Source organism: Chanodichthys erythropterus, chromosome 17 (genome assembly GCF_024489055.1).
Source record: "Chanodichthys erythropterus isolate Z2021 chromosome 17, ASM2448905v1, whole genome shotgun sequence".
In the NCBI taxonomy this organism is placed as follows: Eukaryota; Metazoa; Chordata; class Actinopteri; order Cypriniformes; family Xenocyprididae; genus Chanodichthys; species Chanodichthys erythropterus.
The window spans coordinates 29,659,471-29,685,137 of NC_090237.1; the positions used below are offsets into that span (position 1 = coordinate 29,659,471).

The 25,667-nt window shown below is 36.7% G+C and overlaps 1 protein-coding gene across 11 annotated transcripts; it reads right to left on the bottom strand.

The window, feature by feature from the left end:
- Positions 1-1,012: 1,012 nt before the first annotated feature.
- si:dkey-24p1.1 (uncharacterized protein LOC556718 homolog) lies at positions 1,013-20,120 on the bottom strand. 11 transcript variants are annotated; one of them, XM_067365610.1, is made up of 20 exons: positions 19,752-20,117; positions 19,549-19,640; positions 17,474-17,568; positions 13,779-13,819; positions 12,897-12,947; positions 12,389-12,796; positions 10,415-10,729; positions 10,049-10,303; positions 9,682-9,951; positions 9,160-9,420; positions 8,770-9,054; positions 8,344-8,604; positions 7,448-7,699; positions 3,079-3,166; positions 2,787-2,895; positions 2,512-2,642; positions 2,377-2,434; positions 2,155-2,273; positions 1,924-1,981; positions 1,013-1,770 (listed from the first exon to the last, which is right to left on the bottom strand). In XM_067365610.1, the coding sequence occupies exons 5-20, from the start codon at positions 12,928-12,930 to the stop codon at positions 1,531-1,533; spliced, it is 3,144 nt and encodes a 1,047-aa protein (XP_067221711.1). In that variant the 5' UTR covers positions 12,931-12,947; positions 13,779-13,819; positions 17,474-17,568; positions 19,549-19,640; positions 19,752-20,117; the 3' UTR covers positions 1,013-1,530. The 11 variants fall into 11 exon arrangements, with proteins under 11 accessions (XP_067221711.1, XP_067221714.1, XP_067221716.1 ...); XM_067365613.1 differs by lacking the exon at positions 17,474-17,568 and having other exon boundaries at positions 12,897-12,944; XM_067365615.1 differs by lacking the exon at positions 17,474-17,568 and having other exon boundaries at positions 2,883-2,895.
- Positions 20,121-25,667: the final 5,547 nt, after the last annotated feature.

Sequence of the window (25,667 nt, forward strand, 5' to 3'; positions counted from 1 at the left end):
CAAGCAACAAAGTGAGATGCCAGCTCCACATCTAAATCTCTCTAGCCAGGGCACACCTTTTATACATTTTTCTTATCTGTTATAGTGCGAGATCCACCCCTACAGTTATTTTCCATGATCTCATTTACAGGTGCTCTCCTCCCTTTCTCTTCTTGGAGTCTCCCAATTACTCCCTAACATTTTTACCACAGTCACTTCACCAATTAAACTGCAGGTGTTGCTTATGCAAGAGATAATTATCTTTGTAAGGGTGGCCGACTGCCAACTAGTCTATATCTTTTGACTTTATCTCTCATGGGCCTTCTGCCAATTTATGGTCAACCCTTTCCCCATGGGCCAAATGAAACATTGTATCAAACCAGTCAATACTCCCCAGAGACAAGAAGCCTTCACATGACACCCTTCATTTTAATAATGGTCTTATTAATTTCACAACAACCTGTAGTCTGGTGGAAAATTACCAACAAAATATGCTTAGTGGCCAAGTTAACTTTTCAGACACATCTGTCCCTTACAGTCACATAGGCCAAGAGGCCCCAAAACACTTCTAGCTTTTATAGTAAGCAAACTAATTCTACAATTGTTTTCTAGGATGGATAAAATACTCCATCACAAGCTCCAGCCATTACATCCAGAGAGTGGGAGTTGGATGACAAACTCCACCCATTAGCTCTATAGTGAGCAGCTTCTCAACATATATGTCAGAAATGGACTGCTGTGCCTGAAGAAGGAGCTCTTCTTAATATTGTGTGTGTGTGTGTGTGTGTGTGTGTGTGTGTGTATATATATATATATATATATATATATATATATATATATATATATATATATATATATATATATATATATATTTTTTTTTTTTTTATTTTTTTTTTTATTTTATTTTATTTTTTTACTTGTTGCACTGGGGCATTTGCTGCAGGTTCTAAATTATTATTATAGCAACTGATATTGTATTTTATTTCTTTATATATCACAAAAAAAGTACATTTCACTAAAACAATAATGCATTTGCATGATGTTTAATGTCAAATGTATCACACTGCAGAACAATTATTTGCTTCTCATGAAGTAAGTACTTTATGAACACACAGTTTTATGCAACCAGTTAAATGTCCTCAGCATGGCTAAAGTTAAGCAATTCAACAAGTTTTTCATTGGCAAATACATATGTTTAATTAAAATACATAGCTATACTGTTACATTTCACACTATTTAGTAAAACAATATTCACACAACACCTGAATCAGTTTTCCATGCAAGCACCACTGAAATAATCACACAAATATATGGCACAATGATACAAAGTAGTAGTATCTTTAAGCATATTTCAGAATATTTCAATATTATATTAATGCAATGGTAAATCAACCTGAAAAAAAAAAAAAAAAAAGAGGAGTGGAAGGCATTCTTATCACTCTCATCGAATCATAATTTGTATACCATTATCTTATTAGAACTTTCAAATAACATAGACTAATGCTATAATTGTAATACAGATTAAGGTTTAATACTTCATTTGAAAACTGTTTATGTTTTTATGGCTGAATATTCAGTTCTTTCCTCATCATCAGAGCTTGAACTGCCAAGATGGCTCCTCTGGTTATTTTTGGGTTCTTTAAAAGCTGGTTTGGCAGAACAAGACACAGTGGTGTAATTCACTTCATCTTCTTCACTGGTATCAGATTCCCAGACTATATTGTTGACTGGAGGTCTTGAGGCACATGCAGAAGAAACATTCTCATAATCGTTATGTTCTGATTGGGAATTCTAGGAAGAGGAAGAAAGAATAATACAAAAATATTTTCAATATACATTAAACAGTTGTAAAAATATGCTCCATACACATTTTGGTTTATGCTTACTGTTCATATTGTTGGTATAAAGTAATAGAAGATAAAAGTTTATATTCTCATGGCTTACCTTTGACTTTGGCTTATTTTTTGACACCATGGCATAGACTGCTGAATTTTCAGATGCTCTAAAAACACAATCACACATTTAACAGGAGCAGCATTCTATCACATTTTAAAATATTAGTATCAAAAAGCATTTTTATGCTCATCTCACTATGAATATAAAGATGGAAATGTGTTATTTAATTTGTGGGAGTGAGATTACTTCTAATTTTTACATATTCCCCATCTGCTTTACCTTTTTGCCTCATTTTCTTCCTTGAAATCAAGAGTGACATAATTTAAGGTAGATGTATCTAAGTCATTGTCCATATATCCAGGTTTTTGTGGTTTTGGGGAACGTTTTCCCTGCAAGAACTAAAAGACAGCTTTCTAAGCATGAAAATGTCAGTTGTTTGTAATATTGATGTTTCAAAGATATCCTGATGCATTTAAAGTAAAAAAAAAAACATTATCTCACCTGTTTCATTGGTTGCAGTGTAATGGCAGAATACACAGTGTGGATATCAGATTTTGTCCTTAAGAGGAAAAAAAAAGAATAATTAACTTCATGACAAAAAGTGAACACAGTCTCCATCATTTCTGCAGCTGTTACCTTGGATTGAGGTCCTGTGCTTGTGTAGGATTTTGGGAATGGGGTGTTGGATGTGATTGATTAACACTTCCATGAACTGGATCAGGATTGTCTTCCACTGACAGATTCTCCCGGGTGTTGTTTTGTGATCCCTAAGAGTTAAAATATTCCAAACAGAATAGGCTTTATTTCTTATTTCTTTATGCAAACAGACGCTATTTTTTTTAAAGCCATGCACATTAAAGTGAGCTCAAGGAAGTAAACCCAGGTACTGAAACAAACAGAAGTAAAATAACCAATAAAAGTAAGTTTGCCACAGTAGAAGAGCGTGACAGGAATACTGGGAAAAAACACAGTGGATAATCTGCTCCACTTTGCTGATCTAATCTTGCCTTGTTGACAGTCCTGCAAAATAATGAGCACAATGATTGGAAGATGACTGGAAGAAGGAAACAGACCGTCACAAACCAAAATCAATATCTAAAAGGACCTCTACTATGCAGATAAATTTGAACGATGCAAGTTTTTTAATGACTATTTTTTTCACTTAAGTAATTTAAAGAAAAGAAAAGAAATGGGGATGTATACCTGCGTATCAGAAAGATGGCCACAGCAATGAGAATCAACAGGAGAATGATAGGTAAGATGATCTGGTAGAGCACCTTAACAGGGTTACCTAAAATGCAAGAGGTTTGAGAAAAGATCATGATCACATCATTTTTAAAACTCAACCCTGACCATGACTTAACCCCAATTCATAACCTATAACCAAGTTAAACTATTAAAGTAGTCCAAAATATTGCAGCATTAACCATGCATTTACGATTGTCTCATTGAATTCTTTACTTAACATTTACTATTAGAATAGTATGCAGAAAAATACCCTACTCCCTGAAAGATATTATTAAAATAACTCTCCAGATATCACAGCGTTCTCTGACTACCCTATCTGTACACTGTAAAATAAAAATGTTCTCAGTCAGATTAATGTTTAGCCGATCAGAAGCTTTGTGTACGAAATGCCAAAGCTGCCGAAATAATAAACAAATAAATACATAAGTAAACATACAAAGAAATGTAAATGAAATAAACAAATAAATATAATAATAAATATACAAAGAAATGTAAAAAATATATTTTTACTTTTATTTATTTCCACTTTATTTTCTTTTTTATTTCTTTGTCTGTATGGTAATTGGGGAGGGAGAGTTTTACCTCAAGACAGCAATTGAGCTTAGAGTGGCAAGGGCAAAGCTTTGAGGCCACAGTGACACCTAGTGGTGTGACCAAACAAAATGCGGACACCACTTTGCATACCCCTTTCATCTAATTAGTCAACCATCCTGTCCTCTTAATCAACACCAAATGCGGCAACCACAAGCTTACAATTGTCGCGCCATGTTGTAACTGCAAATAATGAGATGGCAACCCATGACATTCTACCCAGAGCTGTTTACGTCCTCAGACTCTGATTATGTGTTTCTATGTCAACGCTATCAACGCCAAAATTAATCTACGGCAGTCAGGGTAGTATAACTAGAGCTCTGTAAGTTCTTAATGTTTATTAATATTTTAATGTTATGTACTTTGAGACATGAGGTAATTTAACACTGTCTCTTCGTGATGCTTTGCAGACTCTGCTGTGTGCGTTCATGCGTTTTGACAGAGGCGTGGCTTTGGAGAGCGCTCTGAAGGGAGGGTGGGATCTTATGTTTTCAAAGCTAGCTTGCTAACCTCTCTGAAATTGCCTACCCTACCTTTAATGTATAAAGACAAAAAATGTACAGTAATGTACAGACAAGAGTGTGTACATTAGTGTGTACCTTCTAGGCTCATCTGCTTTCTTGTACATAGAAGGCCTATCTTATTAGCACACTGTATACTGAATTCGGTACTTCAGATTCACCATCTTAGTCCATTACACCACGTTAAGCATTTGCTATGGTTTTCTATGCGAGGAAAATGTTTAACATGCAATCAAGCTTGTTACATTCATATTCTGGGCTCTTGTGCTTGATTGTACATAGTATTCTTTTTGAATTTTGAGTTGTGTACTGAATTTGTGACCAGTCACGGAAAGTAGGGACACAAGTCGGTTCTGGGGCATTTTGAGTTATTCACACATTCTGAAAGTGTAGTCTCCAAGCTTTCCAACGATGTGTAACACATGGAAATCTGATAATATTTGGAGAAGTTGTGGCCATTTGAAGGTAGGCACTCAAAAAAGCTCAAAAGGCAGAAAATGACCTCTACTTTTGCAGTTCTCGCCTGTTCTCACCTGCTGGGAGTGACAATAGGGCTCATTTACATCTCATTTAGATGAGCCATACCCCCTGTAAAGCTGCATGGTTGCATAGCAACGACAGATATAATGGGAAAAATCGGACCGCATACTATTAATAATAAAGGATAATGTGCATTGTAAATGTCAGTAATTTATCTTTTTTGACATTAGGACTTTTTGAACAGGATTCTGTGATAACCGTATAGTCCTGGTTTAGACCTCAGTTAGTGGTTAGACCTGGTTTAAGTCAAAGGATTTAAAAAATCCTGTACATTAAATTTTACTTTTGACTTATAACGCACATTTTACGGCTACGGATACTTTATACTTTTACTTATGTAGGAATTTAATCTGATACATTTACTATTACATTAGTAAATCCTTGTTGAGAAGTAGTAACTGGCTAAAATTATTAGCATCACATTCAATTCATGAATAGTAAGGTTTACATGAGCTAAGTCATTCACACCAGTCAATTCAAGCAGTTGAAGCGTTATTCAAATTAATAGCAGATGCTAACATTACCATCTAAAAGCCCATTATAGTAATGGGGGTTTTTGGCAAGTGATACGATGCTAACGATTACAATTAAAACGAAAGTCCTGAGCGAGTTAATAGCAAAAGACACATGGGATAACGTGTAGCCTACGTGTTCTTAGAATGAACACAAAATGACAAACTTTGATGTTTATGGAAACAGAAAAGATCTTGTTGTCTCCAATGAAATAAGTTGTTCGGGCACACTTAGTCTTTGTCGGGGTCTTCTTTGTGGATGTAACCATCTCCGAAGTTTGCACTACTATGTGTCTGTTTGCCTCTAAATGTCCAATAATTTGCATGTCCTGCCACTCTTTTTCCGCAGCTAAAGAATCCAGCCGTATGTTGTACTTCAAAACATTTTCGGTGTAACGGCCATGGTTCAGCTCGTCTGCGATATTCTTTGCGGCGTCCATCTTCATTAAATTTTGATATCAGCTAGAGCTGGCCAGAGCGCTGCATATATAAGTAGCCACACTTCCCTTGGAGGGCAGCGGCAATAACAAAAGAAACAAAAGCCGGCGTATCCGATTCCAGTATGGAAATACAAACAGACAATGACACGCCCTTACTGTGAGATAGAATCCCAGAAAAACAAGCCGATTTCAACCTCAAAATATACCCATTTAAATATACCAATACTTCTACCTAAAACACGGAGATGCTTCTTCGTGATCTCAACTAACAGATTCTGCAAAAAAACGAAAATCACCAATTTTGAAAAAAAAACACAAAAAAAAACGCTTCTTTCTCAGTTTGCTCAATAGTTGTGCTGCCAACTTGTGTCCCTGGTTTCCGTGACGGGTCACAATTGGTCTTTTCCACTGTTGGGCCAGTGCAAGCCATGGCTAACAATGTGCCGGGCAGGCCCAATAGCCTTGGACCTCGAGCACCGAGGCCAAAATCAATCTGTCTTTCCACTCTCGGGCCAGTAGCACTGCAGCACTACCCTATACCCCACCCTTAACACACCACCATGGAACAAATTCACACAACCCCACCATTTCATCAGCTGACTAAAAAACTAGCTAGATCGCAAAATGAGCACGACAGAAGTGAACGTTTGGTCTTTAAGATTCCAGCATTGATATTTGACCAATGTTTTACAATAAGAAACCGAGACAGTTCATAGAACACATACCTATTCAGTTGTACCTGCACAGGAATGCACAAAACAACTCCATTAAGGCTTTTAAGTCCAAAGGTTTACACATTTAGGAAAAAATATTGATAAAATATCATATGTTTCTGTCACATTTCTTTAGAAGGATTGAGCATTTCTATTAATTATCCACAGGATTATGCAATCTAAGGATGTTTTAGTGATCTCTCCCATCTCACTATACTGTTATCTTTCAGCCAGAGCAACAGAGGGCGCTCATGAGCAGCAAACAGGAGTTATATGAGTGAAATGGAGTATGTTATGCCATTTATGACATATGCATACATTAGTTGGATGCACAGAGAAGAGAGAGATGAAACATAAAACCAAATAAATACGCAATTATAAATATTTATGATGTAACATCTACCTTCTTCAAGCAGACTCTTGTATTTTCCATAAACATATGTGTATTTATTATCGCAATTGTTAGCATAAGTAGCCTTTAGCATCACATTTAAATATATCGGATCACAATAGGAAGTTATTGCATTTGTTAGTCTGAAAGTCAGTTTTGAGCTGAACATTGTTTTAAATGTTTATGTTAGCCTGATAAGATAACATGGGAAATGAGCAGTGGTGTTGACCCTCTCCCCTCCTGTAAACTCCACCTTTGTTCATGACCACACCTCAAGCCCTAGTTGGGCATCTTTGGATCAAGGTTCGTTGGCCCTGAGGAGACCAGAAAATGCAACTGGTCCTAGCATGCATTAGCTCACTCGCTTTTGGCTTGGGAGCAATGTTTGTGAAAATTAAATAAGGAAGACAAAGGAAATGAAGAAGAAGAAGCAAGTGGAGAAAGTTTTCATTGCTGAAGGGAGATGAGTGCTTTAAAACAGATTCCTTTTCTTCAGGACAGTTGTAGTGACATTGTAGTGAAATCTAGCAGGAGTTTTAGATAATCTTCTATTTGATTTAGCTGCTTTAGTCGTTTGCACTTTATTTATTTTGTAAATGTAGAATTTCATACTCACTGACAAATAACTCGATGTTTTTGGATCGTGATTTTCCGATACCATTGTCTGCTGTACAGTAATACGTTCCTGGGTTCTGAGGTTGAACAGTGAAGTTCTGCTGGTCTGACAGGACGGTGGTGTTGTCCTCCTCTCTGTACCATTTATAGAGAGATGCAGCAGGATACGCATCTGCACTACAGGTCAGATAGACTGGAAGCTCCCAATTCCCCTCAGCTGTCATGTTATGGACAATATTTATGTTTGGAGTATCTGTAGAAAACAGATACAGAAAGACAGGATCCTTCATAAGCAACATTTATGCGATAAAGCTTGATTGCAAAACATTCATTATGTGATTTATTGTTATTATTGAATGTCATTGCAAACAACAAATCTGGACAGTGTATAACATCAATCCATTCATGTAACTAACTATCATGGCAAACTCTTTCACTTATGGAAGATTGTTTTTGCCATAAGAAAAAAAAAAGTAATTGCGATTTTATCTAACAATTCTGATGTGTTTTTCTCAGAATTGTGAGTTATAAAGTCAGAATTGTGACATATAAACTAGCTATCGTAAGAAAGAATTGGATTTTATAACTCACAATTGCAAGTTTTTATCTCACAATTTGAAGAAAAAAAGTCTCGAGTATTTTTCTCACAATTGAGAGTTTATATCCCGCGATTCTTAGAAAAAAGTAGAATTGTGAAATGTAAACTCGCAATTGTGAGGAAAAAAAACGCAATCTTTTATTTTTTTAATTGCATGGTGGAAACGATCTTCCATATTCATTAATTACTTAAACTAATCGAAAAACATTGGACCGTCTTTAACCTTTTATAAAAGTCAAAGAAGCCGTTTTGCTTGTAAACTTTTGTGTGTCTAATAACTAGCAGGAAAAAGTACTCACACTTCACTCTGATGTCTACTGGTTGAGATATGTTTTCTCCAATGGAATTTTTCACAATGCAGACGAACTGACCAGAGTCAGAGATACTCAGAGAACGAAAGTGTAGTTTCTGTTCATGTCCAACTGTCTTTAATTGTCCATTGAAGCTTTTCTTCCACTCATATGAGGACACAGGTTTGGAGCGAGCCTCACATGTAAGAGTCAGCTCACTCCCAAACATCTGTTCTCCTTTATAACTTACAGTCACATTTTTAGGAGCATCTACAAAAACATGATATATAAGAAGATGAAATCCAAGAAATTATTTTTTTGAAGTCTTATTGATCAGTTTGGTTACTTTCAAGTAAATTAAAACATCTAATGTTCTCAAGTCCTTGAAATATCTTAAATAATTAGATATTTTAATTTTGATGGATTATTACTTACGCAACACAGTTAGCTCTTGTTGACGAGTTTCTAGATTTCCCTCTGAATTCTCTGCTTTGCACTTGTAAATTCCTGCATCTGACTCAGTTACGTTCAAGTATACAGTTAACATGTTTTTAGATTTAGTGATGTTCCTGTGATTGTTTTGAGTATTTATCAGATCATACCGAGGTCCTGTCACTGTGAGCTCTGACTCAGGAAAGCTTTGAACAGTGCAGATAATGGAGAATACTTCAAACTCTCTCACTTCACTCTTCATAATCAAACTGATATTAGATGGAGAATCTGCAGAGTTCATGGAGATGTGAGAAGAACAGACAAAATGATTTGGATGTGTGATGTGTGAAATTATTCAATTTGACTTCAGATTTTAGAACAAAACAGACTTACAAAGCACATCAACAGTAATGGTATGTGATCTTGTTCCAATGGCGTTGGTAGCATTACATGTGTACTGCCCTGCATGCTGAATGGTCACATTGGTAATGTGTAACTGTCCAGTTGGAGATGATAATGGGAAAGAAGATCCAGGTTTGTGCTGCCATGTGTACTGTACGGGTTTAGGGTTGGCATCAGCTGAGCATGTCAAAATCAGTGTGGAGTTCACTTTTACAGAGTGGTTGCCTTGTATATCGATGTTTCGTGGTGAATCTGTTTAAACACATGCTTTAGAAAACTTACATCGCACGCTGTAATATACATGCAGGTTTTGGTAGAAATATATCATTATAATTGATTTATGTGAAGCAACTCAGCATCTTATTAAAATGTATGTTTTGCAAAAACGTTCCAAACGAGCAATACTACAACAGTAATCACAGCTTCATTGTACTCACATGTACTGTAGTTTGAATTTATATTTAATCAGATATTTAAGCTTGTTTTTAGTAAAATGAAAATGACAATACTTACACTTAATAGATACCAAGATTTCATTTGACTTCTCTGATTTTATACCATTATCAGCCCAGCAATGGTAAGATCCTCTATCATCTGCTTCAACGTTACTGATGTTTAATATCTTGCTGGTTTGTTGTTGTATCTCGGTGTTGTTCTTGTACCATGTAAACTGTTTGACCTCTGGGTTACTTTCTTTAACTGAACACTCAAGTTCCAATTTTTTTCCCTCTTCGAGATCTTCCTCTCCGAACAGAGGTTTCACTGTGACATCTTTTGGACCATCTGAAGGCACAGGAAATACATTTTGATTACAAGAAATAATTAATTTTAGTGTAGGGTTGGTTTTTCTTTATCTGTTTACATAAAACATAAAACTCACATTTCACATCAATTGTAATGATATTTGATTTAATTTTTCCATGATTGTTTTTAGCTTCACAATAATAGTTTCCACTGTCTTCTGGTTTCACATCATTTAGTTCAAGGTCAGACTGTTGAGACCTTTCTATTTTCTCCTCTTTAAACCATGAGAAGGTGGGATTAGGGTGACCTCTGCTGGTACAGGAGAGAGTGACAGATTCTCCCTCCTTCACGTCCTCTGAGCTCACTTTTGCGGTTGTCTCTTTAGGTGCATCTGGAGAAGAGAAAGAGATGAAGTGGACAGCCGGAGTGAACAATGCTCAGTCAGTTAATGTGTACAGTAAATTACAGTGTTTGTTAGTAGACATATGAAGTACACACTCACATTCCACAGATAGAGTGATATTTCTGATCTGGCCGCTGTCCTGATCTTTGGCTGGACGACAAGACAGAATCCTTTTGTCATCCTCCCATGTCACATTGAGTTTCAGTTTGGTTACTTTTCTGCCATCTTCCTCTATAGTCTCTATGATCACATCAGTTAATGAGGAGGACATCCATTTATGCGTTTGTCCTGATGTATAGATGAGCCACTCAGGATGATCCGAACAGGAAGTGGAACAGTTAACAGTAAATTCTTCTGACTCCTTGAATGGATTCTTTAGCTCTGGTTGTTTAACATTCACTTTACAAGGGTTTTCTGAAATAAAGAGTAGAATATGGAGTGAAAACAGGCGATCCTGAACCTTTCTACAACAAAGAAATATATTATCAAAGGGATAGTTCACCAAAAAATTAAATTTAATAATTTGCTCACCCTCATGTTGCTCAAAACCCATGTTTGTTTGTTTTTCTTTCAGCAGAACAAATAAAGAGCTCCAAAGATGACGAAAATTAAAAATGTATGCACATTATTCTTCTGAAGCCATGTTTGTAAACTGAAATTTAAGTCATTAATCACTGATAATGTCCTCTGCCGTAGTTCTCATTTGTGTGATTAAAAAAACGTGCTTATTCAGAATTTGAGACATTTTTGGCATCCCACATAACAGGGAATGTTCTCAGAACTTGGACTAACATGTTGGCAAGGTTCTCTTAAAGTTAAGAACAAATGTTCTTCGATTGACGTTAACAGAAAATTCATTCAAAGTTATCTGGTCTTTAATAAAATTCTCAAAATATTAGTGCAAAAACATTATTTATACATGATTCAAGTTTTAGTTGAACATTCGTCATTTGTTAAATGTTATTACTTGTTCTTAGAATGTTTAGAGAATATTCAAGTCATGTTCCCATAATGTTTGTAAAATTATAAAATCGATTGTTCCCTTAACTTTCGCATAACCAAGAAAAAACATTTTTAAATATTACAAAACCTGGATATTTGGAATGTTTAGAGAGCATGCCGAAATAACTTTTTCTTAGCTTAATGGGAACATTAACAAGAAAACAACATTTAAAGGATTAGTTCACTTTTAAATAAACCTTTCCTGATAATTTACTCAACCCCATGTCATCCAAGATGTCCATGTCTTTCTTTCTTCAGTCGAAAAGAAATTAAAGTTTTTGATGAAAACATTCCAGGATTTTTTCTCCATATAGTGGACTTCAATGGGCACCAAACAGTTGAAGGTCAAAATTAGTTTCACTGCAGCTTCAAATTGTTCTACACGATCCCAGATGAGAAATAAGGGTCTTATCTAGTGAAACCATTGCTCATTTTCTGAAAAAAAAATGAAAATTATATAGATTTAACCATAAATGCTGATCTTGAACTAGCTCTCTTCTTCTTCTCTATTAGAATTCCAGCAGTGTAGACACTGCTAAGTGTATTACTGCCCTCCACAGATCAAAGTTTGAACTAATTGTTATATACTATTGAACTAGCATATTCCATATAAAAAAAAATAGTTCAAACTTTGACCTGAGGTGGGCAGTAATACACTTAGCAGTATCTACACTGCTGGAATTCTAATAGAGAAGAAGAAGAGAGCTATTGCAGTTCAAGATGAGCATTTCTGGTTAAAATGTATAAAAATTTTTTTTAGAAAATGAGTAATTGTTTCTCTTGATAAGACCCTTATTTCTCGTCTGGGATTTTGTAGAACAATATGAAGCTGCAGTGAAACTAATTTTGACCTTCAACTGTTTGGTGCCCATTTAAGTCCACTATATTGAAAAAAAATCCTGGAATGTTTTCATCAAAAACTTTAATTTCTTTTCGACTGAAAAAAGAAAGACATGGACATCTTGGATGACATGGGGGTGAGTAAATTATCAGGAAAAGTTTATTTAAAAGTGGACTAATCCTTTAAGGAAACAAAAAAATGAATCCCATATTCAATAAATCACTGCTCACCTGTTACTGTGAGATTCATAGCTTTACTCATGTACTTATTGTCTCCTGAACCAAGAAATCTAAAGCTGTAGTTCCCACTGTCTGTTGTTTGTAGATCAGTTATTCTTAAATCGCATTGTATCCATTTGTTTGTTGCTGTCTTTGATGTTATATCAGTGATGTATTCCACTCTGTTGGAGTAATCTTGTGACGGGGGGCGTTCATCTGTGTTACTGTATACAATAGTCCCAATAAACTTTTTTTTTTTGTCATCAAACTTGGGATCTTTAAACCACAGTAGTTTCAATTGATCTTTGTACATGTAAGAACAGGGGATGGTCACACTTGACCCTTCCTTAATTATTTTTGTTTCTTCAGACACTTTTATTTGGATTTCCAATGAGTCAGCGAAGGAGCTTGTAAAATTAACTGCAGGAAAAACAACATCAGTATGTATACTGAAGAATTAGGACAATCCTTTACAAAAGTTTAGTATTTAGTATATCAGACAAATCCAGACAATACACACCAAACAGAAGCAGAAGAATCCCTTCAAGCAACATCTTTCTGTCTGCGGCTACTGAAAAAAAAAGACATTTATATTATTATGTTGAGCACCAGTGTCTTCAGAACAAGCTCTAAAAACACATTTGCTGCTTGTCGTTGAGTGTGTGGGTGAATGTGTGTTTTGGTGGTCACAGCTGTGAATGAGTCAGACTGTTTCTCCTTCCCTTTTTGATCGTCCTTGTGGAACAGATGCCTGCAAATGTCATTTTGATAACATCCAATTTGTTAATTTCTTTAACTGTTTTCTGTGTTCTTTGTGTATTATTGATTTTATTAACTTATTTTTTTACCCTGCATTTACAGTAGTAAATAAATATACTTCTATTCTATTACAACAATTTCATTAAAAATGGTCACATAATGACACGATCACATGCCAAAAAGTTTAGGTTGAAGAAGTGCTTGTCATGCATGAGCTTTTCAGTTTAAAAGATTGTCTTTTTTCTTGAATCATCTTAAATCAACCTGTTTGTTTTTCATTTGTGTAATCTTTTTTTTCTAACTTTTTTTTTTTTTTTTTTTTTTTTTGCATTATTGGTTGATTTCATGCTGGTATAACTGATGTATTTGTCATGTTTTGATGATGTTTTGTACAGTAGCTGTGGCTTGGGTGTGGGAGAGAGTGTAAACGTTTTGTTTGCTTTGTTTAAAGTGTATGTTTTGTAAAGTTGTCCCATCTGTATGCGTCGTAAAATGTTGTATTGGTGTTTTTATGACCCCCTCAAAAATGAAATGTTATATCTCAGGTGGCTATCCTTTCAATAAACTTAAATTCAAATTTAATCTGACAACAAAATGTTTTACCACAATGAAAAATAATGAAAGCCAATGAAAATTCTCTTACCTTCAAATTGTATCCGTTGTTCTCAATGGGCAGCTCAACAACTTTCAAAGTGAGAAACAAAAGGAGAACTTCACCCATGAGTATTTCTAACTTGTTATATTTGCATAGTTAAACATTCAGACATAAAAGAAATGGGCAAAAAAACACATATTCTTGGTAGAGATAAAGAGATATGTTAATTCTGTCATCTGAGCGTGAAGCTCACTTCCTGTGGCTGTGGGTAGTTCTGTGTCGAAACTAATCAGAAAATAAAACCCCCTTTAATGTAGGTGTACGACATGCTGCTAGATTAGCAAACTAATGGTGCAGCATGGAAAAGTAAATGTGAGAATCATTCAGGTTGTATTTATGACCATATATGAGATGAAAAAATCAAATTAATAATTTTCTGAATGACCAAACCACATATAACAGCTCTGTGTTGAATGAGGCCTAAATATTGTTTCTAAGGTATAGATTTATAGTGTTGTTCAATAGCTATGTTTCCACTCCATTCATATTTATATAGCATTTAAATCTGATGTTAATTTTGACATTCAATGCATTGTTAAAATGCAAAACTTGTAGTTAATGCAGTGTGAACAAAGATTAATGAATAAATAATAAATGATGTAAAAAAAAAAAAAAAAAAAAAAAAAGATCATTAAGAACCTTTGAAATAAATTAAATAATCTGGCCAAAATTATACCGTATCTACTTTTAGCTGTGCGTTTCCACCACAGCTAAAAACATTCGTCAACCAATTTGAATTAAGCATTCAACAGCCTCTGGGGGAAAATGGTGATGCAAAATTATTTGAATGAGCTTTGGCCTTTACTCCTTTAGAATGCTTAGTTAAAGGTACACTGTGTAACTTTATATATATATATATATATATATATATATATATATATATCCTTCTTTCAAACCGTGTTTTTGTCCTACCCTGATTCACCAAGGTAAGCCTATCTGTCATGATGAATTTAAAGGGAAATTGCGTGTTATTCACCCATGCATATCTGTAAAACAGAGATAAAACTGCAACCCCCATGGGGAATCTCCAGTTGTAAAAACCAAGAAATAACCAATGAAACAGTGTCTACAATAAAAAGTATATTGTCTTCAGTGCAGGAATTAAACATGCTAGCACATGTCTATTGTTGTTAAAGGTGCCGAAGAACATGTTTTCAAAAGATGTAATATAAGTCTAAGGTGTCCCCTGAATGTGTTGGTGAAGTTTCAGCTCAAAATACCCCACAGATTACATTTGATTCTGAATGAGTTTGATAGTGCTCCGTGGCTAAAGCTAACATTACACACTGTTGGAGAGATTTATAAAGAATGAAGTTGTTTATGAATTATACAGACTGCAAGTGTTTAAAAAATGAAAATAACGACAGTCTTGTCTCCGTGAATACAGTAATAAACGGTGGTAACTTTAACCACATTTAACAGTACATTAGCAACATGCTAACGAAACATTTAGAAAGACAATTTACAAATACACTAAAAATATATCATGTTATCATGGATCATATCAGTTATTATTGCTCCATCTGACATTTTTTCGCTATTGTTCTTGCTTAATTCCCTAGTCTGATGATTCAGCTGTGCACATCCAGACGTTAATACTGCCTGCCCTTGTCTAATGCCTTGAACATGAGCTGGCATATGCAAATGTTGGGGCGTACATATTAATGATCCCGACTGTTACGTAACAGTCGGTGTTATGTTGAGATTCGCCTGTTCTTCGGAGGTCTTTTAAACAAATTAGATTTATATAAGAAGGAGGAAACAACGGAGTTTGAGACTCACTGTATGTCATTTCTATGTACTAAACTCTTGTTGTTAAACTATGCCGAGGTAAATTAAGTTTTTGTATCAGGGGCACCTTTAATAAAGGCAGTAATCACCCTATACCAAATGGCACACTTCATGTGCACTTGTGGACTTACAATGGCCGTCGCGTATACGCGTCCATGTCCGTTAAAAGGGTTTGTTCACCCAAAAATTAAAATTCTGTCATTAATTACTCACCCTTATGTCATTCCAAACCAGTAAGACTTTTGTTCATCTTCGGAAAACAAATTAAGATCTTTTTGATAAAATCCATGAGCTTTCTGGCCCTACGATAGACATTATAGACTGCAACATAATTACCACTTTTAAGGCCCAGAAAGCTACTAAAGACATCGTTAAAATCCATGTGACTACAGTGGTTAAACCTTAATGTTTTGAAGCGACAAGAATACTTTTTGTGCACAAAAAACAAACAAAATGCCAACTCAGTATTGGCTGACGCTGTTCATGTGGGCAGCATGACACATGTGTCTGATGCTGATGCAGGAGCCGGCCAATACTGAGTGTTTAGTACATGAACAGCACAGGAGACTGACATGGAAGAAAATAAATTGTTGAATGAATTCATTATTTTTGTTGATGAATTATTTCGCACAAAAAGCATTCTCGTCGCTTCATAACTGTCCTGATCACCGTCTGTTCCTGTCAGTTCCCGGACCACATTTCCCACAATCCTCCCTACCAGTCACATGTTCACTCTACACCAATCACCTGTTGCCACATACAGCTTAGCACACTACCTGGACTATAAAGGACTCGCACTCACAATACCTCTTTGCGAAGTCTTGATTCACATTGTGTACAATTCTGAGCGTTTATATCCTGTTTGCCTGTCTGTTGTTACCGTTCCTGCCTTTTACCCGTTATCGACCCGCTGCTGCCTGCCCTGACCATTGCCTTGTCTGCTGTTCTGTGAATGATATCTGCCTGTCCTGATCAACTGCCTGTATCTTGACCATGATTCTGCCTGTCCCTTGCTGTTCCTGTTTGCTCCCGTTTGACCCTGCCTGTATGACCACGCTCACTTTAATAAAGCTTTGCAAATGGATCTCTGCCTGAATCCAGCTTTGTTACACTAACATTAAGATTGAACCACTGCAGTCACATTGACTATTTTATGACTTTATTACCTTTCTGGTGCTCTAAAGGATTAGTCCACTTTTACTCACTCAATGTTTATACTTAACATAATATAACTCATACAATTGGAGGGATAGAAATCAGCACAAAAAAAACATAGTATAACAGACGTATTACTATCTTTAAGTTCTGCGATCATGTAAATGTTGGAGGAAGGGACCCCAGACCATGGAAAAATTAAGAGACTTTCAGACACCATCTCAGCCAGCCATTTCTGAAAACATGGGGAAGCAGTGGCTTTCCAATCTCTTAATATAATTCTCTTGGCAACAACCATACCCAGCATTAATGCTAGCTGCAAATAATGAGGTAAAGAGGACACTGTATCAGAGTAGCCAAAGATGGCCAATTCCATTTCAGGAGGAAGAGTCTGATCATATGCCACTGAGTACCAAGAGAAAATATCTTGCCAGTAATTCTGGAGTTTCAGGCAAAACCAAAAAGAATGAGATAAGGTTCCCTCTGCACCCTGACATCGATCACACAAAGGAAACACAGTTGGGTAGATCTTATGGAGTTTGGTTTTGGAATATTGCAGTCTGTGTACAATTTTAAACTGAATTAATTGAAGTCTTGTATTGATGGAACAGCTATGTATTCTTTTCAAGATTTCAGACCAGAGGTTGACAGATAAGTTGACACCAGCCTCATTTTCCCAGGCTACCCTAAGATAATCAGAAGATGTATTCAACTGCGAAGAGAACAGGGAAACATGCCTCGAGTCTGGTGCTCTTCACACTAGATTATAGAAACAGTGCTCTTCCTGCTGAATCCTGTAATCAGAGAAAGCCTGCCGAACATAATGCCAAATCTGCAAGTAACAAAAAAAATGAGAATGAGAAAGATAAAATCTACTAAGAAGGTGATCAAAAGAGGAAAAGTGACCGTCTTTGTACAGCTCGTTAAATGTAGAAAGACCTTTATTATTCCAAATGTGGAAGATTCTATCAGTCAAAGAAGGTATAAAATTATGATTCTCACAAATGGGAGAGTAAACAGAGGGCTGTGTGATACCAAGAAATTTCTTAATTTGTTTTAATATCCTTAATGAGCTATGCACTACAACATTTTTAGTAATGTTCTTTAAAGGAACACTCAAATTGGATAATAGTAAAGCAGGAAGAGAGCTCTTAATTACAGAATGAGATTCCATGTGAATCCAGCTAGGGGTATCCACTGCACTCTGATCAAAACAGGGTGAGCCATAATTCCAATACATCAAAGCCCTTACGTTCGATGCCCAATAATAATGTTGAAAAACTGGCATTGCCAATCCACCAAGCTTTAGATTTTTCTAAATGTACCTTAGAGATATGATGTGCCTTAAAACCCCAAATAAAAGAAAAAAATTATGCAGTCTATATTTAAAAAAAAAAAAAAAAAAAGATTTTGTGAGATAAATAGGAAGTTTCTGAAACAAATATAAAAACCTTGGGAGGGCCGCCATTTTTATAGCATTAACACGGCCAATCAATGATAATGGCAAGATTCTCCATTTTTCAATGGTGGATTTAAGGCTCTTTATTGCAGCCACAAAATTAAGCTTAAATATGTATTTTGGATCTGTTGGAATTGCCAATCCTAAATAAGTAAAATAATCACAAACAATTTTAAAAGGGAGGGACTCTAAAAAATTATTAGGAAAATTACTGCCAAGAGGAACAAAAATACTTTTCTTCCAGTTAATTGAATACCCGGAAAAAGAACCAAAATGACTTATTAAATCCATTAAGGGGGGCAAAGAATCAACAGCATCATTTAAAAATAAAAGTAAATCATCTGCATATAAAGAGAGTCTGGTCTCTACAGACCCAATTGTAATGCCACTAATAGAAGAATGGTGCCGAATACTTATGGCCATTGGTTCCAGTGCCAGATTGAATAATAAGGGACTAAGGCAACAACCCTGCCTTGTCCCACAATAAAGAGGAACCGATTTGTCCAGATTTTTTTACCAAACCCAAACTTATCTAGCACTGAATATAGATATCGCCATTCGATCTGATCAAAGGCCTTCTCGGCATCAAGTGAAATAATGGCAGCCTTAGACCTCTGAGAGCCTACACTATACATAACATTTAACAGACGTCGAACATTTGAAAAAGAGAATCTACCCAAAATAAATCCAGTCTGATCAGGATGAATTAATGAGGCAATATGTTTGCTCAGACGGCTGGCCAACACTTATAGGAGTGTTTATAGGATAATCCATTCCAGGATTATTATAAGGAGAATAATCCTGGAATGTTTTCATCAAAAACCTTAATTTCTTTTCGACGGATGAAAGAAAGACATGCACATCTTGGATGACATGGGAGTGAGTATATTATCAGGAAAATTTTATTTAAAAGTGGACTTATCCTTTAAGCCCACAAGACCGTAGGGTGTCCCATTTGTCAGTTTAGGTTTCAAAAAGGTGCTTGTTAGAGCCCCCTTTGTGGCTGATATGCGCCCTTGATGCGTACTTTTGCTGAGCAGATTTCTACCTGACTGTCAAAGCAGCATTAGAACACAAAAATGTGGACTTGGATGAAGATTGCAAGGGCTTAGGGTTCCATTTGGGACAGATCCAATTAATAGGCTTGAAATGATGTTGACCACTGGTTGATTACAGCGGCAGTCTAGAAACAATTTAGGCATATTACCATGGTCAGTTTGGCCAGAATATAATTTATTTAAAAAATTCCAGATTCCTTATCAGACTAGCAATCCTTGTTGACAACTGTTGTAACATCATTCAGTTAAAAAAAAAAAAAATCTGTCAAAAAACAGCATAAAATTTGACACTTACATGCTCAGATGACATCGGTTATGGATTTCCACATATTCACTGGTGCCGCAAACCATATCCATATAGACACGCAAAACCAAGACAATGTTGTTCTGCAAGATGCATGCATTTTATTTTTTTTTAACCATTAGAGGGACAAAAGTTGTTTAGACCTAAGTGCTTATATTGTTGAAATAAGCATAAAAAAAAAAAAAATGACTTACTAAGCTTAAAACAGACTACTCATATCCTGTACAATCTATTAAGCCAATGAGTGTGAGTGGTAAATTGCAACTTGTAAAAGAAAGACTTCAGTCTCCCCTCCTGAACACCGATAATAGTCCAGCATAAAAAAAATCCAAAGGTGATCTACATGATCATCACAACCCTCAACGAGAGACTCCTCCTGAAGAAATGATCAAAACAAATTCAAACAACACTAAAGAGCTGATATCTTCCCCTTTTTTTGTCAACGCAGCATTGTGGACATACAGAAGTGCGAATTAACAGCAAAAGTTCCCGAACAGACAAGTGCTGTTACTCATTAACACTCAGAATGGTTGAAGAAGAGAGCTACAAGTTGTGGTGGTGTCTACAATTATATATTCCAGAAATAGAAAATATGAATTTTAAGGTCAAAATGACGGAAAGGAGTGGTGTCTGAACTTGTGGAAAAAATGAGTGAGGCAGAGGATGTAGATTAGGAATGCTGGTGTCCGGGTGACTGAGGGTCACTATTATTTTGTTTGCTCTTTTATTATCTGGAAGACTGCAAAAACATTGATTTCCTCAAAGAACATAAACAATCATTTGGATAAGATCTGTCACAAAAAGAAAACAAGTTAATGATTGGTGGTGACATTAATTTGGCTACGAATGGCTCCTTGGAAAGACACCTTCCTTGAGTGAACACTGATTCTAGTGATCTTATGCATGTAAGTTACAGTCTTGACTTGATTAATATTTGGAGAGCTTTAAATAACAGGGAAAATTTCTCAAAACATAGTGAGAAGTTGTGCATTTCTCTCAGTGAGAGGTACAAACAATATTCACCATTATTCTCTAGTGTTTGAAGATGAATAGGAAAATAAATGCTTTAACGTAAGTTGACGAAGTCATTCAAATAATGTTATATTTAGAGATATAATTGTTGATTAATAACTTATTATTATAAATCACTCAATATATATATGGGTACAGAAAGTATTCAGACGCCCTTAAATTTTTCAGTCTTTGTTATATTGCAGCCATTTGCTAAAATCATTTAAGTTCATTTTTTTTTCCTCATTAATGTACACACAGCACCCCATATTGACAGAAAAACACAGAATTGTTGACATTTTTGCAGATTTATTAAAAAAGAAAAATTTAAATATCACATGGTCCTAAGTATTCAGACCCTTTGCTGTGACACTCATATATTTAACTTAGGTGCTGTCCATTTCTTCTGATCATCCTTGAGATGGTTCTACTCCTTCATTTGAGTCCAGCTGTGTTTGATTATACTGACTGGACTTGATTAGGAAAGCCACACACCTGTCTATATAAGACCTTACAGCTCACAGTGCATGTCAGAGCAAATGAGAATCATGAGGTCAAAGGAACTGCCTGAAGAGCTCAGAGACAGAATTGTGGCAAGGCACAGATCTGGCCAAGGTTACAAAAACATTTCTGCTGCACTTAAGGTTCATAAGAGCACAGTGGCCTCTATAATCCTTAAATGGAAGACTTTTGGGATGACCAGAACCCTTCCTAGAGCTGGCCGTCTGGCCAAACTGAGCTATCGGGGAGAAGAGCCTTGGTGAGAGAGGTAAAGAAGAACCCAAAGATCACTGTGGCTGAGCTCCAGAGATGCAGTCGGGAGATGGGAGAAAGTTGTAGAAAGTCAACCATCACTGCAGCCCTCCACCAGTCGGGGCTTTATGGAAGAGTGGCCCGACAGAAGCCTCTCCTCAGTGCAAGACACATGAAAGCCTGCATGGAGTTTGCCAAGATGGTGAGAAATAAGATTCTCTGGTCTGATGAGACCAAGATAGAACTTTTTGGCCTTATTTCTAAGCGGTATGTGTGGAGAAAACCAGGCACTGCTCATCACCTGTCCAATACAGTCCCAACAGTGAAGCATGGTGGTGGCAGCATCAAGGTGTTTTTCAGCTGCAGGGACAGGACGACTGGTTGCAATCGAGGGAAAGATGAATGCAGCCAAGTACAGGGATATCCTGGATGAAAACCTTCTCCAGAGTGCTCAGGACCTCAGACTGAGCCGAAGGTTTACTTTCCAACAAGACAATGACCCTAAGCACACAGCTAAAATAACGAAGGAGTGGCTTCACAACAACTCCATGACTGAATGGAAGGATGTTTGGTGTGCCATCCCTGCTTCATGCTGCTGCACGTAAGCTGCCCCTAGTTTCAGGTTCGTAAACCTTGTTTTGGGGAGGCTTCTTAAGGGAATATTTATTTATAAAGTTGTTTTTTTGGCGTAGCTTGTCGACGAATAATGAACTGCACTCTATGATCAGCAAGCACGCATAGTACAGCGCTGTGAACGTCTCCTGGTATGTACGACAATAGGTTGCTTGTTTGTATTTCTATGATTTTATTCGTAACTCTGCTATTTCTGTTGGCAGGTTGATTTTAAATGCTCAAGGGTTTCATCGCTGTATGATGCGACGGAATGCACGTCTAGTGATATAACGCACTGCTGCCTTGCCTGGGTTTCAATCCTGTCAAGTGTGTGTGTGTGTGCGCGCGTGTGTGTGTAACTGCAGGCCGGATTATCGCTCGCCGTGGATTGAGTGCACATGTGTCAAGCGAGGCCATTCTTTGGCCGTTTTGTGCCTCGAGTGTGCGGGTGATTGTGGTTTGGTTTGTGTTTCCATTTTGTTTATCTTTTGTATTTGTATTGAATTGTAAACACACTGAATGTAATGTTTTCTTTGTCAGTTTAAATTTTAGTTATTCTGTGTTACAAAGTGTGGTGTTGTGTTTGTTTTTTGTGTGTTTTGCAGAAGAAGGGGAGGAGTTTGGCTGCTCGTTTAATGGTGTCCACATTGAGTGCCGTGCTTCATAGGTTGGAGTGATGTGGTTTATGGTTTATTAAGTGTGGTGTGACAATTAAAAGGTTGCGGCAGACCATCTCCTTCCTTTAAACTTCTCTCTTTTATGTATATTGTAGTTTTTGTAAAGTCGTTTGTTTTGTTTCTTTAGTGACCTGTTATTATGGAACCCTTGTGAGATGATGCGACAGTTTAACTTTTGTACACTTTAATAAAGCTGCCTCATCTGCGTAATCCTTTGCCTGTGTCTCTACTCACCCACCAATTGGTAACGAATTTGTGTTGCTATATTATAAAATTTCCATGGGTATAAAAAAAAACCCCGGTGGCGTAGTCAGAATCAAGTGCGATCTTTGGGTATCGCCCGGTCACATTAGTTTAGGGTGATGTCTAATGTAGATAACTGTGTATAGTTCTGCAAAAAGTTTTACAATACCATACTAAGTGTAAAGCACGTAATGTGCTTGTATTTTTGCAGACTTGGTCTGAAGATTGTTCATGAGTGAATGGTTTCACTGAGTGGACCTTAAGTACCACTTTTGTGTGTAAGCTATTTGAGAAGAAAACTAATAATGGAGGTCTTGGAGTTATTAACTTTACTGTTACACAGACCTTGACCCTATTCAACAATGATTTAAAGGTGCCCTAGAACTTGTTGTAAGAAACCCCGCATCGGCCCAAAAATGGACTCTTCATTATTGCTTCATTGCAGGATGCTTGATCTCAGTTTTCGTTTAGCAGGAAAATCAAGCCTTACAATGTAATTATAAGTCTAAGGTGTCCCTTGAATGTGTCTTTGAAGTTTCAGCTCAAAATACCCCATAGATTTATTTTTTTTTATTCATTTTTTTTAACTGCCTATTTTGGGGCATCATTATAAATGAGCATTCAGGGCTACTGGCCCTTTAATTCTCGTGCTCCACGCCCACGGACCTCGCGCTTGCCTTAAACAGTGCATAAAGTTTACACAGCTAATATAACCCTCAAATGGATCTTTACAAAGTGTCCGTCATGCATGTGCAGATCCAGATGTTACTGGCTGCCCTTGTCTAATGCCTTTCATAATGTTGGGAACATGGGCAGGCATATGCAAATATTGGGGCGTACACCCCGACTTTTACGTAACAGTCTGTGTTATGTTGAGATTCGCCTTTTCTTCGGAGGTCTTTGAGATTTACATAAGAAGGAGGAAACAATGGAGTTTGAGACTCACTGTATGTCATTTCTATGTACTGAACTCTTGTTATTCGACTGTGCCAAGATAAATTCAATTTTTCATTCGAGGGCACCTTTAAGTAAATGGTTATACAATCATCAAAGCAAATGACTATGGGGAACATATTTCACTATTTTATCATTTAAAAAATAAATAAATAATAGAGGTATTGACTTTTCGTTACAGTGGCCCTGCTCAATGGGTCGTCAACCATTACACCTTCCAGGACAGCCAGGAACCTTGGAGTGGTGATGGATGATTGTTTAAGCTTCACAGGTCATGTTGCGACAACGGCCCGGTCCTGCAGATTTGCCTTGTACAACATTAGGAAGATTAGACCCTTCCTATCGGAGCATTCCACACAAATTCTTGTCCAAGCTCTTGTTCTATCCAGACTGGACTATCGTAATGCTCTCTTGGCTGGCCTTCCAGCATGCACTGTCAAGCCTCTACAACTGATCCAGAATGCTGCAGCAAGACTGGTCTTCAACGAACCGAAGAGAGCGCACGTCACTCCTCTCTTCATCATTCTGCATTGGCTGCCAGTAGCTGCTCGCATCCAATTCAAGGCTCTGATGTTTGCCTACAGAATGACCGCTGGCTCTGCACCGTTATACCTTAACTTCAGACTTATGCGCCCTTCAGAAACCTGCGTTCTGCAAGTGAACGGCGCCTTGTGGTGCCATCACATAGGGGCACAAAATCACTCTCACGGACCTTCTCTGGGTCTGTTCCTGGCTGGTGGAATGACCTGCCACACTCTATCCGAGCAGCAGAGTCTCTAGCCATTTTCAAAAAAATGCTAAAGACGTATCTTTTTCGTCAGACCTTGATTTCTATTCTTCTTCTATCTATTTGTGTATTTGTTTTAAAAAAAGAAAAAAATCCTTGCTACGAGCACATTACAGCCACGTTCACACTGTCCGTTTTTGGGATTGACAACCGCATTTACTTACAGGTGTGAGTCTTGAAATGTCTCGTTCACACAGTAACTTACAGTAGCGTCTGGAGCACTGTCTGTATGAACGTGCAACGAGAGTCAAGCCCGTATTCTCTTACTAGTAACCATAACGACAGTGACCAACGTAATATTAAAGATGGCGACATCCATAAAACTGAAAAGTATTATCACTTTTGACATGACAAGAGACTAATTGAACCGCGAGTTCATCCATCAAAACGTGAGTAACCAACAGCAGCATGTAAACACGCGCTATAGCTGGAGTCTATAACAGTTGCACATGCGTGTCACGTCCTTTGCGACGTCTCGTGCATGAAACGGCATGTCTGCCCAGATCTATGCTAATGCATAGATATGTAGCATATCATTTATACACATATACAATATATATAGAGGATACTTCCAACCCTGTTAACATGAATTAGGCTACTAGTTAAAATCAACAATTATTAAAGTTAAATATGTGTACAGCACTTTACCATCAATGTGAAAGACTTAAAAAAACGTACTGTTTTAAACTCATTTGGTAACATTTTGGGAATTTGGAAAAGAAACACAAAACTCAGGTGGAGAACAGTGACTGGATCTAACACCTTAAGATGACGCACAGTTCACATCTCTGTCGCTGTAAGTGTGCAGGACATTAATTGTTGTTCTATTTGATGTTTTAATTCAACATGATTTACTGTAGTGTACATTCAGGACAAATGTTATGTTCATTCACATCCATTTATTTGACATTATTCTTTGCATCTGCATACTCACTGTAATTTTAGCAGATAACAGTAATGTTACGTTGCAGAGTTCACAATGTATAGTGGTTGTGCAACTTGTACCTCACTAGCCTGTGTGTTTGATGACTTATTGAGCCATTAAAGGGTTAGTTCACCCAAAAATCATTTAA